A 14,211-nucleotide genomic window follows, 5' to 3' on the forward strand; every position below is an offset into this window, starting at 1 on the left:
AGATTTCCCCCCCCCCCACAGTTAAATCAGGCAAGAAAATGACCAGAACAAAAAGCAAAAACAATACATCAGTAACATGATCTGCTTATAAATGTATTATTTGACAAGCCAGCAGCTTTGCCTACCTTTGCAACTCTCTTCTCTTTGGACTTCCTGAAGTAGAGAGCAGGAAGGCCTAGCTCCGAGGCAGCGATCCACTGTAGAGCCACTCTCAGCTCCAGGTCCATGCACTCTGGCTCGAGGTCACAGTTTACCACCAACAGCTCCCTGATGCTTCTGTCGCCTGCTGTTCTTGCTGAACTGCTCTCTAACAGATCAAATATAATATGGCATAACGTAGTACGAGTCAGCACTGAATAACACCTTGATGATAGCTATACTGTCCTCACTAACAAAGCAGTGTTGGGGCGCACAGACAATTCAGCCTGTTCTAAACTCACTGAAACATCAAAAGAAAAAGTCACGCAGCGTGTTCAGCTCTCCTGGGCTCAGTTTTGCTTAGTCTTTAAACAATGATGATCTTTGAGATAAAACACTTCTGGAACAATGGACCTTTAAGATTTTATGAACACACACACACACACACACACACACACACACACACGTGTGTGTGTGTGTGTAATTTTTGAGGCTTAATCACAGCACTCTGCCTTGAATCCCTCAAGAGTTTCTGATGAGTAATAAGATGTTTAAACTGAGGAAGGTGTATAATTCACAAGTGGATATAACACTATAAGACTTTAAGAGCAATTATTTGGCGATTCAAAAATCCAACATTCCAATATATCGGTCAGTGTTTTGTTTTTTTCTTACACACGCACGAGAATATGAACTAGATGCAACATTTGTTGCATGTTTTTATTCATTTACTCACCCAAGTCTGCTCAGATCAGCTGGTTGTTGATCCCTTAGTTACACTGCAATAGGCCTAGGCTGCTAGGGCCTTCCCTAGATGCATTTCTTCTTCCGTCACCTCTTATCACTATGTGGTTATACACCACTTTGCATTAAATCGTTTTTCGTTATTAATCTCTGGCTGATCAACTAATAGGTTTCTACCTGTTAAAAGGACGTTTTTCCTTTCCACTATCACCAAGTGCTTGCTCATAATGGGTTATATGATCGTTGGGGTTTTCTCTCTATTATTGCAGGGTCTTTACATTTCAATATAAAGCACCTTGAGGCGACTGTTAATTGAGCTGAATTGAGATCGTGCTGTGTTGCCAGTAGGGAAGTTGCAGATTGTCCACCAGAGGACAAACTATGCGACATCAACACTCATAATTTCATTAAATGCTGTTTCTCTACTATTTGATTTTTTTTAACAGTTAATAAATAACAATACCAGCAAATTGATAAATAGCTAATATCCGCTAAATTAGCCAGTCTCTAAATAACACCATTGATGACTACGAATTTGAAACTACACTCACCAAATACAGTCTCTTTGGCTCCTGCCAGGTGGCATCTCTCAGTCTCCTCGCTATAAAGAAAGAAAATAATGGAGACTAAAAGTTTCACATATGTTGACATACATTAATGAAGCAGTTTGAAATTTTGGGAAAAGCAGTATCATTAATGCTTAAATGGGAAATAACCAACTTGCAATGCTACAGCAAGGAAAAGCATCAAGCCTGGCTCTCCAAAGGTAGCAAAATCTGGATACAAGCACATCTTGAAAGCTCGCTAATTACAAAGTTGCACATGTTCTGGTAACCTAAAAGCAATGCAACAGTATTTATTTTCATGTAATTAAAATATAACCCCAAATCCAAAGTTGGGATGTTGTAAAATGTAAATGAAAGCAGAATGCAGTAATATTAGAATCTCATAAACCCAATTTTATTCACAACAGAACATAAATGTTTGAACTGGGAAATTTGACAAGTTAATGAAAACGATTAGCTAAAAAAAAAAAAAAAAAAACCCAGCTGGATGAACATTTTGCAACGAATTAGGTCAATTTCACAAATTGTGGAAGAGTTTTATAATACTGTTCCTTTGAATACAGACTTAGAGCACCTCATCACTGACAGCGCATAATTTCATCGAAAGATTCAAAGAATCTAGAGAAATTTGTGCACAAGGACCAAGGCCGAAGATCAATATTGGATGCCTGCGATCTTCAGGCCCTCTACATTAAAAACAGGATGCTGTGTGGAAATCACTGAATAGACTCAGAAACACTTCCAGATATCGCTGTCTGTTAGTTCACCGTGCCATCCGCAAATGCAGGTTAAATCTACCATGCGCAGAAGAAGACGTGTGACATAATCTAGAAAGTGCTGAAAGGTATACACAGTCTTTAGAGCAACATCCAGATGACAACGTTTTCAGGGAAGGCCTTGCATATTTCAGCAAGAGGAGTCCAGACCAGAGTTTTTGCCAGCTGAAAACATCTGGGGCATGATGAAACAATATGAAGAAAGACAACTCAGGACTGCTGAACAGCTAGAATCCTCCATCCAGCAGCTGGTCTCTTCAGTTCCCAGATGTTTACAGACTGTTGTTAAAAGAGGAGAGGCTGCACAGTGGCAACCATGACCATGTGTGTGTGTGTGTGTGTGTGTGTGGCATCTTCGATCATCAAAGTGACCCTTTTTCTTTTTAAAAAAAATGCAACATTTCCTCAGTTTAAACATTGGATATGTTTTCTATGTTCTGTTGTGAGCAAAATGTGGGTTTTTAACATTCGAAAATCACAGAATTCTCTTATTTTATGAAGCATGCAAACATTTGTGGAATCAGGGTTTTAAAATACGATTTTTTTAATAGTTCACTAAATTACGAACCTTTTTGGATATTTAAAAAAAAAATCTGCACTGTTAACCTGATTATTTACCGTTTAGACAAATGAAAAAGAACAGAATAAAAGCAGAAAATTCAAAAGGCTTTTGTCTGTTAAACAGAAAAGTGTTATTTGTTCTGGAATGACACTTAATATCCTTGTCTAGCATGTGTGAGAGAAAATAATACCTGCAAGGTTTGTGTGTATTAAAAATGTCACTGTTGACACACCAGAGACATAATGAGAAATACAGTGATAGCAGAAACATACTGGATTACTGTGCTTTGAGAGGGAACATCAGAAAAAGAATCCAGGTCTACCAGGCCTAAGCTAGACGTGCTGCTGGTCCCATTCCTAGGAAGGAAAAACAAACAAACAAAAAAAACAAAAAACAGCAAAAGTGTCATTTAAATGATGTCTCGAGACATCCAACACGATCGTTCACTTGTGAAGAGAACAATGTCCAAGCGCAGGGATGCAGGTCATGTTATTAGCTGGTGATTAACATATAAATAGCAGCTGCAGCAGAACTGGGCACTGAAGCTGGGAGAGCTGGTGATTCGTATTTTTTTGCCTGGCAGCTGGTCCGTCTGGAAATGGGGATGAGGCATATTTGGAGGCAGTTAGGTGGGGAGGGTGGACAGGCAAGGCCGGCAGCCGTGCCCTTGTGTCACAACATAGATCAGGGATGAGGCAGAGTTAAAGTAAGCAGGTAGATGGAGAGGTTGCAGTGTTATGGTGGTGCGCACAACTACTCTTGCTCTAAACACAGTACCTTGCTACTTCCTATTAACTCTCAGAACTGCCCAGATCATTGATTGTCCAGTTTGAGAAATTAAATGAGTTTAATCATTATGGTATACATCTCTTCTTTTTGTTTTAAGGAAAAAGGGGATCTTACACCATAAACTTATTTTAATAGGTGATTAGTTGGGTAAATAAATGAGAATTTGATGAAGCAGAGAATGGTTTAGTGGATGTTATGAGCTGGCCTTTTGATCCATGATATAAGAGCTCTTGCACCACTGGCTTTGCAGAGCGAGCTCTCTTGCCATACACTGCATTAGCAGGTGTGGATACTGGAGTGGCAGGGAGTAAATTGGCATTGGCACAGGAGAACACAGTTAGTAGCAATGGGCCAATGAGAGCGGGGTGAGGGTGTGAGCAGCAGCGTTTGGAGCAGTATCAAAAGAGCAGCGGTTACTGACCCCTCGCTCAGGTGGATAAAACTACTGGTCTCCTCGTGGGGGTCATCTTCGGGGGTTATGTGAGACCAGCTCCCCATGCTCTCTTCACTGCTAGCACTCATAGAACGCTTGTCTCTCTTCACTACTGCAGCCACGGCTGTCCTGTCCCTGTCACTGCTGGAGAGAGCAAACCGCAAGATGTCCACAATGTCGGCGGCAATGCTTTGGTCACTTTGGCTACTGTTCCTGCTCCTCTATGCACTACTATTGTTACGCAGACACCCAGATTTGTTACTACTAACCTCCTTTCTATAAGCCCATATCGGGATCATGTCTTACTGTAAACAGTAACTTTCTACAAATGACAAATGTCTTTGGAGTGTGAAATGATTATTAAAAAGAAAGCCAATTCCTTTGAATATCTTTAATGCACCAGCACACTGCATTTCCCATGGGCACTGTTGGATTTTCAGCTTTTTTTTTTCCAGGACACTGATTAAATTAAGTCATAATCAGATGATTGAGAGCTGCCATCCTCAATTCTGCAGGGAAATCAGGTTTTATTGAATCGGCGAGTGACTGACTTGCACTCGCACACAAGGGACAAACACATGCACTCCACTTGTTTCTGGATTACACGTTTTATCAAGCGTTACAAAAAAAAAAACAAAACAATAAAACTCTACGTTGAGCTTTCATACATTCCACTTATCGGCTTCTCTTGCACATTAGTGATGCTGCTCATACACTTTAGTGGTGTCATTACAGTCCAAATGGAAACATGCAGTCTTTGTTACCCCAGAAATGTGAACTAAAAATGTTCTCCTTGACAGTCCTACAATCTGCTGTCTCCCGTGAAAGCCCCTCAAGACATTTACAGCATTAGAATAAATCTCACCACCATGCCGAGTCCCTGTCTTGCTAAAACGTCAGTCTGGTTTCAATTACTCGTGTATCTGACAATGCAGCCCCCAAATTCTTTGTCATTTCGGCTGTCTCAGTAGAATCTCAGTTCCGATTCTATCTATTTCAATATCAGCGAGTGTTTTGTGGTTTGTTATCCTAGTGTGAGTGCAGCTTGTACTGATAAAGGGGACTTCAGCGGCCACTCTGTGGATAAAGGATGAAGCTGCTAAAAGCTTTCTGCACACACAGTACATCACCCAGACAATGTGAGTCACAGCCTAGCCAAACCTGCTAAAATAGATTAGTTCACCCAGTAAATAGATCCTCTGCGTGCCGACTAAGCTTTGATCAAACTCTATAAATAGCACTGTACACCTGCATTTTATGTGTTTAGTCCAGATTTTCATACTTTGTTTAAAAATAGTCGAGCACTTTTTTTATTTCTCTCCCTTACTCTTGTCAGAGAGATCAATCTCTACGTTTCACATCCAGTAGATGACTATTCTGCTGCAGGGTTATTAAAGAAAACTCTGCCTGAAGAAGGAGGGGTCGGACTCACACAAAAGCCTGTGAGCAGTGTAATACCTGCTGCTGTTGGTGGGAGCTCTCTCCGTATGCTTGGTAGCCGGCGTGTCTGATGACACTTCTTGATGTCCCCCTGTTCTTTCAGGGTTTGAGACTGTTTCTTCATCTCGCTGATCTCCTTCGATGTGGATCAGCGGCACATTTCTGGGGCCCCTTATGCAGGCTGAACCGCTGTCACTTCCCCCGATGCTGCCAGCTTGCTCCTGGCTCGACCTACTTCGGCTACAGCGTAGATGGGATTGCTTGAACCCCCTCCTCCTTTCACCAACAGGCATGTGCGCCTGTGGATGTGACCCAGGTGTGCCTCCACCTACATCTTGCTGTCCCCCCAGCGCAGATTTGCCAATATCCACTATGTCAGCTGCCAGGCGATTGGCAAACTGCTGCACATGGGGCTGCGAGTCTCCTGCAGCTTCCAAATCAATACTGTCTTCAGGATCAGCGATGATCTTGTTCTTTCTCATCAAGGACTCGATAGAGCTTGACCAGGTCTCATGAATTAGCATATCAGTAATCTGGTCAGTCTTACCCCTCTGATAGAGGCATGAGTCTGACTTGCACAGTCCTGTGGCTGACACAGAGTTGGTGGGGAAGATATTTAATGTGTCCCCGTGCACATTCCGCGCAAATCCATCAAAAGAATTCGCTTTTATGGGCGAGTTGACAGTCAGCCGCGAGTCTGAGGAGCGCCGGTCTGGCACCGAAGACTGACGTATACAGAAGGGTGTTCTTAGAGGAGGTGGGAACAGGCTGTTGCTCCACTCTTTAGTCTTTGCAATGCCATATTCTTTGTTTTCCTTATCCATATCCCGAAGCATAAACCTGTAGAACTCCTCTGTGATGCTCTCGGTGCTCGACTGTTTAGACAGGCACGATGACGCCCTGACATTAAGGTGGCCGTTTTTCTTTGATGCAGCCTGCTGTACAGCAGCAGCCAGGATGCTGCTGGCATTCTTCCCTGCATAGTAGTCCAACAGAAGGTCAAAGCCTCTGCCCTCTGTCTCCATCTGGTTAACCATGAACCGAGAAAACTCATCTGTGATGCTCTCGCAGCTGGACTGCTTAGAAATCGAGCTGCCGCGACTCAAGTTCTGACCTAACCGGCTGCCCGGGCCCAGAGTGTTGGGTGTGCCGGATGGGTCTGTGTCTTCTTCTGGAATGCTCTCATAACTGGATGCCTTCCCACGGCTCCACCTCTCACACTGCAGTCTGCTGCGCTGCTGGCCTGTCTTGGAGGTATCCACCACATTGAGTTCAGGGCAGTTCAGGATCCTAGCCGTGACCTCAGAGGCAAAGAGGGCAAATGGGTCCTGCGGTTCGTCAGGGTTTACAGACTCGTCTACCACCCGGTTGACCAGCCGCTCCATTAGCTCTGGCTGCTCCTCAGTTTTCCTTTTAATTTCACTTAGGCGGGGCGCCCGATGTTTTCTGGAAGCTGAATTGCTGTTCTGACCCTCTTTTCTCCTCAGTACTGTGCGGCAAGCAGGGATCAAATAACCCTCGGGGACTTCAGCAGAGGACCCTTTAAGGGCACAGAACCAGGGCTGTTTCCCAGTGGAGTTTTCTAGACAGATTGCTGCAAGTTCTGTGGCCATAGACACCACCGTGGAAGCCAAATCATCAGCATAGCAAGTAATTGGTGTCCTGGACTCTGAGTCTATTCTGAAAGAGTTCAGGGAGGACTGAGGTGTCAGAGAGGCCTGTCTGCTGTCACTGCCTGTCCCCAGTCGTCCTCTCCTCTCTGTGACCTGAACTGGGATTTCACTTAAAGGCTCTCTGATTGCACCACTGCCCTGCTGGCTGTCAGAAAAGTCTTTGGCTGGCAAGGAAGTGGGTTTAGACTGAGTTTGCCTGCACAATGACTGCTGCTGTTGTTCTTTGATGTTTGCTGCCGAGGACGATGCAATGACATCACCTTCCTCAAGCGCATATTTCTCCTTCAGCCCTGCAACTGTGGATAACTTATCTGTGCAGTGCAGCACGCCGCTTAGATTCTCATTATGCCCAAATAAGCACTGTAATTGGCTTAATGGATCCTTGGCATCCTCCTTGATGTTAGCAGGTTCCTTAACACAAGCATCACCCTCTCGTGTGTCGCATGACCCTTGGTCACACGTGGAGATGTGGCTGATCTTTTTCTGTGTCAGGCAGAGAATATCAAACAGCAGATTGTTGACACTGTCTTGCAGAAATACCTGAAAGCTTGGCGCCTCCTTCCCGGTACCCTCCAGTTCCTTTTTCTTTTTTGCCTTCTCTAAAGCGTGCTTGAATAGACTGTCTGCCACTTCATTTATTAATTCATCCACCTCCCTTTCATCTGTGTAGCTTTTTTTGGAAAACGTAATGCCATCTACTATCTTGTTATGCGTGGTTTCCAGCAGATGGGCTACACTCCTGTAGCCTTGTGGCTGAGTCAGCACTTCAGCTGCTTCCCGATGCAGGACTTCAGCAATGTTGGCACGAAATGCTTCAACGCTGGTTCCCTCTGCCACGCTGCAGTGCAGCGTGAAGGCTGCGGAGGCCTCGGCAGCAGACATCAGACCGCGGGACGCCGTGTAAATTTCAGCGGGATCTGTGTCCGAATCGCCGCCGTCTCCGGGCTCCTCCATTAAGTCCACAGCTGCGACAGCGCCGGCTACCTGAGCCATGCCACACATAGCTGAGGAGAAGGAGTACTCTTCTTTATCTTCTGGTTCCTGCAGCTCCTCATTGACGTCCTCTTCCGAAGCAGATTCCATGGCGAGCTGTTCTGTTAGCTGCGGGGTAGTAATAGTGCCAATAACATTGGCAGCACAGGCCAAAGCCACCTCTACATGTTTGGATACGTGTCCGCCATTGTCATGGGGATTGTGAGCCTGCGTCTCATTCTGTTGCTTTTCTCCAGTTTTGGTAGCGTGATCGGGCACGTGAGGCACCTGGTTCTCCGGCCATTCTGCAGCCCCGTCAGAGCTGTCTGGGCTCTGAACAATGACAATTTTAGGGAGTTCAAAAGAGCAGGTGCGCTGTTGGGAAGGCTGTTTAGTCTTTGAAGGGCTCTTGAAGTTGGGAGGGCAACTAGAGAGGGACACACTGATGGCTGCCTCTGAGGCAAAGGAGGTTTCATCTTGAGAGAGCCGTATGAAGGCATCCTGCAGTACCGACTCTGCCAGATTGGTGGCGTAGTACCCCGCTGACTCTTTAGTCTGGATGCTTGCTCGCTGATGCCCTTCCTTTTTCACCTCGGCATCCTCCCTTTGCTGATGACGTGCCAGCTGTCCCCGATGACTTGCAAGTCTGACACAGTGTTTCTGTGCAGCTTCTGGCACGCTCTCTCCCAGGTCACCGCTCTCTGGCTCTGTGAACAGACAGGGAAAAAATAAAAGCCGTGGAAAGAGAGAATGACAAACGTCTACACTGATTAGGAAGCAGCGCCACCGGTTTCCAAAATGTCACATCAACAGTAGAATATTATCCCGATTTGCCCTCCACTGACTCTGTGTCAAATTAAAATTTCCCTTAGAGAAAATACATTTCTGAGTGCAACAACAATAATTATAATCTTTACCCAGCTGAAAACAAACCCTGCTGTACTCACCATTTCTGAAGCCGTCGTCCTCGCTGTCATCTCCCAAGTGTTCTGAGGCCGTCAGGAAGTCTTCCTCTATGGACGAGATAGAGCGATTGGTGTCATCATCAAGGCGCTGTCCAGCCGCTTTGCCCTGCTGACACTGTCGCTCTTTTCCCCACTGCAGGCCGATCAGGAACTTGTTGATCTCAAAGATGATGCTACCAGGCTGGCTCTTTCCTGAACACTGAAGCAGGCACACACCTGTGCATCTCTGCCCACCCTGAACGAAGCACGGACAACTTTCATGTACGCTCACACATACTCAATATATAATGTGTCCAAAGGTCTTAAAGTATTAAAAAACCCACTACAGACAACACATAGGTAAGCACAGTTAACACATAGTCACAAACTTTACTATAAATCTCTTAAAACATTATACAGCTCTATTGCCTGTTTTTCTTCCATATATTTGATATACTATTAATTGCTTCGGACCTGCTAATGAAAGTTTAATAGGCTGTGTAGGCTCCTATAGGGCTGTTTATTGATTCTCACAGCAGTTTTAAACATTTATTTATTGGATGAGCTTCAAAAAAGCAACCGCAACAGGGGATTTTTTATTTAATGACAAATACACCAACAGAAAGGCTTATTAGTTAGCTACGTGTCTGTATGTAATTTTTATTGCCGTTTAAAAATTCAGAGTATGGAATTAAAAAGCGACTTTTTGCTCGGTACCTGCAGGTGTGTTTTCTTTACACGCACCTGCTGAACAAAGTCATATTTGCGGTAGCGTCTGGATGAATTAAGTGTGAACGCATCCTTTGCATCGAAAAAGTTCAAACCAAATGTCTTTTTATCAGACTTTTTTTTATGGAAATGTTTTACTCTTGATGTTTGCTGCTTTGTATTCAGACATACTTTGAATCCAGTTGTCTGTTACCGGCCCAGTTTTCACATGACTATATTTGGAACACACGCATCGCTTTTTTTGCACAAAAATAAAAGTCAAACCTGAAGTTGGTGTTTGCCAAGATAGCAGTGTGCCTCAAAAGATGAGGACATGCTTTTACTAGACTAAAAATGGAAGAATTGCTCCATAAAACGAATGGACTCCCTCATGTGGGGTCTTTTTCCCAGCACAAAAGGTTCACATCTAATCGCACAGCGCTGCTGTACGAGAACAGCTTGTTCTCTCGGCCAGTCAATCCAAAGGCTGGAAATACTTGTAACGAATAGAAAACCACTACAAACTTACCTGAGCTGAGGGGTGTGGGTGCGCTTGGCAAGCTTCTGTGGCTTCTAATCCACCCAGCAGTAGGATCTCATTTTCTTTCGGCTGGTGGACGGTCAGTAACTCAACAAGCTTTGGCAGATCTGGAGACACAGATGCCAATTTCTGCAAGACACAATCCAAGCACAGAGACAATACTAGATGATAACAACAAAGCGTTTAGTCAAGTCACTTCAAAGCTGAACATAATGTGCTCTCTGCGGTTCCAAGTCAGAGACACATAATTATAAAATTCTTCCTGTGAGAAGACTTGAACCATGTGGAATGATCATTGATCGCCCACCACCGCCAGCTGCAAAAGACTGCAAAATCTGCATATTTTCTACACAAATCATCCCTCTAATTCTGGGTAATGATCTTGAATCCATGGCAACTGAGCCAATGTATGTATCGTATGTGAAATACAAGGACCAGAGTTCCTGAGAGATGAAAAGTGGGAAGGAAGGAGGGGGGGGGGGGGGGTGCAAGGAGAGAACAAATGAGGGTGGAGGAGAAATCTGCTCACCTTGACGCTTTTGTCATCACGACAGTCAGTTTTCTGTGGGTCCAGATTTACAAAACAGACCTGAGAGTGAAGAAAAAGAGGGCGTCAGGATGACGGGATTTTACAGTAATTTTGAAGTTTCTGCACTGCCTGTCCATCAGCTACACTACAGAAGCCGTCTGTTCAGGCCACCACATTGTCATATTGACAGAGGCCTTTCTAAGGAGATGTTCTTGTCTCAGAGGGGCTGGTAGGAGCAGGTGTAAACCAGAAATGATTTTCTTTCCCCATGTCTCCTCTTTTGCTTTTCCTCTTCAGCTGTCTCCACGCTTTCACAGCGTGCCTGTCATAGTCCCCGTCTTTCATTCCCTGCCGGTCTCGCGTTCCCTCGGCTCTGACTGCAGGTTTAATGTGATGGAGTTCTCATGTCAGTACTGGGACCCCGGGACTGTCCAATAGCTGCTGTTTGATTCTGCAGCATACAACCTCTGCTCTAAGTTGGCGCAGCCAAGTTTGTCCTGTGTGGCTAAATGAATACAGCTCAGCTGCAACAGCATTGGAAGGGGAGTGCAGTTCACCTTGAGTAGCACCCCTACTCAATATGAATGTGCAGGGTGCTTCGAAGTGCCTTGGGCAGAGAGATATGTTTGCAATGCAATCACGATTTCATAATTTAAGAGAAGGAAATTATAGATACTCAGAGAGTATTACATATCTGTCATTGTTAATGGAAAGTATGAAAACATTCAGGATTAGCAAGGTAAAATTAGAACCAGTAGTTTTCAGTTATTGGCCTGATGTGATTGGCTGTTCCGTTTCTGTTTAACAGATGGGCATATATGAGAGCATTACTGTAATAACTATAATACAAAGGCAATTTCAGAGAAATACAATGAAGGAAATTCAAGAGGAGGGTGACCCCGCGCTTGATCGACAAAAGCCACTAGAAGAAAAAGGTGTGTAATAGTCTGGGAGGTCACAAAGGAATCCAGGGAAGCAACTTGTTGACTCCTGCTCTGTATGTACTCCTTGCAGCCCTGCATGGAGAACATGCTGCTCTCCTGACAGAATCGTCCAGCCTGTCTGCAGTTTGCATTTAAAGGTCATGGTGGCAAGCCAGAGGGTTGTTAAAGAATGTCTTGTGTATGGATGTGACAAAAATAAAAAATAAAAAAAAAAATCCTCCAAACAGTTTATGTTTGGAGAAGGGGAAACCCGGTTATGTCCGTGCCATGCGTTGGGCTGACTGAGCTACATCTCGGTCAGGGCTGCTCGCCACGATTGATGGAACAATGAATTCTGAATCGTAGCAGCAAACTCCAAATGAAAATGTCAGGATATGAATTGAAGCAATAGAGAAAGTGGGTCATGCGGCAAACAGCCACCCTGAGGATGCGAGTGGTTTTATAGAAGATAGATAAGGGGCATAAAGTTAACGTTTTGTAACGTGACCGTAATCAAACAGAAATTACATAAAAGGACCTGAGGGAAGCAGTTCGAGTGAGGAAATCTACCAACATCCTAGAGCTGAAGCTGTACAGTGAGCTGTTTTATACAGAGAACAAGCCAAAAAACTCCAACAAAGGACTGATCCACAGTTACTGGACATATTCAGTTGCACCTATTGTTGGATTATGTTCAGTATTTGGTTCCACCTAAGGTTTGCATATTTTGTGTCCTCACAAATCCCTGTGGGATTGTAGATAACAGAAAAACGAATAACCAAATCTAGTTTGTTTTCATTAAAAAAAAAAAAAAAAATTGGCTCTTGTTGATTTTTTTAGGATCATGAAAGGTCACAGTGTCTAACATCTAACCATCTGTTGGTTGCTCATTAATTTAGTCATTCTTAGTTACTGTGGTATCTTCTCTTCTCTCAGTGAACTTGGGGGTGGGGGGGAGAGAATACTGCTAGCTCTCCCTTTCACTGCCGCCACCTCCACGTCTGCTCTACCTGCTGATATCTAACCCCATTCTTTCCTCTACAGACCTGCAAAAACAATATAGATTCAAATAACCACATTTTGACGCCCATCACAGTTTGAAATAATTTCCCCTGAACCTCCTGAGGTGTGCCTGGCGTTTGCTGCTAGGCTTTTAAGCAGCAGTTGTGAGACGGCACACATACCTCACGACTTTCATCTTTTCCTCATTTATCTGTGTTTGCTTAAAGAAGATCTAGTCCCAGAAAGCAGTGTCAAAGTATAGAAGCCACAACAGATCCACATGTATTTTTTTGGGTAATTTTGGGGGGGAAATAATGTCACATTTTCTAGCTGCAGATGTTAAAGTGAAGCAACAACTGCTGCGATAAATAGGCCAATGTACTCATGAGTTTATATTCCAACATGAGGATTTGCTTCTGCTGTTTTTGCCATCTTTAAAACACAGTCAGGGCTTCTTCATCAAAGAAAATGGTAGAGTTAAAAGAAACAAAAGACTGATAACTTTCAAAGAAAGGGCAGTGACAAAAAACAAAAAACCTGTCTGCAAAGTCAGATGGAAGCAGTCAAAATATCCTTCAGCCAAAAGCATAATGTGACACATTCAGAAAGGCCAATTCCCCCCTCACCTTCAATCTGCTATCTTCCAGTCAAACAATGATTTCTAAACTATGAAGGCTAATAGGATGAAAAATGCTGCTCGAAAACAGATTCAGCCAAACAGAAAAGATGTGAAGTTAATGGCAGCTGACAATGACAGAATCTATGAAAAGTCTCTCCAGTCGCACCCTGATGAGGATGGTGGATTTTTATTTAACTATGGACGGATGGATATTTAGTCATTCATTTATGTTTGTCTGGTGCCCTTCACGGGCCGCATGTGTCACCTATAACATTCTCCTTTGCTGACTCGCTATCAAAATAATCAGAGCAATCTACTCAGCGAGGAGTGAAAGCAGTTTGCCGTTTTGCTCGTCTTTTCAGATCAGTTTACAGGGCGTGATGACGACCTTTTCTGTTGTCACAATTGCCGTTAAATGCCAGTGAGATGCACATCAGGCATTAGATTACACACCAGTATAAAAATATTTCCACATGCTGAACCTAATCTGATCCAAAAAGGAGGCTGATAATTGATTTTTTTAACTTCTTTCACTGTGTTTGGTTTTGTGTCTGCAGTTTTTCACTTCCTGTCCACTTGCTCATCACGGGATGAACAGCCGGTTCCGTTCCCTAGCTTATGAATGTCTCAGCAGTATTCGCTTGTGCTGATTATTTGGAAATGTTCCCAGAGAAAGCCACCATGACATCTCCCACCCGTCTACCAACACGTCGCCTGCGCACAACCCACAGGCAGAACAAATCGAGCGATCCAGACCCGTGACCTTGAGAGGGGACTGAAGCAATTTAACACTATCAGACGGCGAGAGTCGAGAGGAGGTTGTTCTACATTTGGGAAAGGAGAGGACCATTC

At 44.1% G+C, this 14,211-nt stretch overlaps 1 protein-coding gene across 3 annotated transcripts in view; it reads right to left on the reverse strand.

Moving 5' to 3' along the window:
• sphkap (SPHK1 interactor, AKAP domain containing) overlaps positions 1-14,211 on the reverse strand; it is a 36,123-nt gene that overhangs the window by 1,187 nt on the left and 20,725 nt on the right. For 2 of the 3 annotated variants that reach the window (XM_026191847.1, XM_026191848.1), the window contains exons 4-11: positions 10,816-10,875; positions 10,275-10,415; positions 9,041-9,293; positions 5,467-8,800; positions 3,997-4,152; positions 3,059-3,142; positions 1,434-1,483; positions 126-307 (exon numbers count right to left, since the gene is read on the reverse strand). In XM_026191847.1, the coding sequence (XP_026047632.1) occupies positions 126-307; positions 1,434-1,483; positions 3,059-3,142; positions 3,997-4,152; positions 5,467-8,800; positions 9,041-9,293; positions 10,275-10,415; positions 10,816-10,875 (4,260 nt within the window). The remainder of the gene's footprint in view (positions 1-125; positions 308-1,433; positions 1,484-3,058; positions 3,143-3,996; positions 4,153-5,466; positions 8,801-9,040; positions 9,294-10,274; positions 10,416-10,815; positions 10,876-14,211) is intronic. The other variant, XM_026191849.1, reaches the window with a different exon arrangement.

This window comes from Astatotilapia calliptera, chromosome 14 (assembly GCF_900246225.1).
Source record: "Astatotilapia calliptera chromosome 14, fAstCal1.2, whole genome shotgun sequence".
Taxonomy (NCBI): domain Eukaryota; kingdom Metazoa; phylum Chordata; class Actinopteri; order Cichliformes; family Cichlidae; genus Astatotilapia; species Astatotilapia calliptera.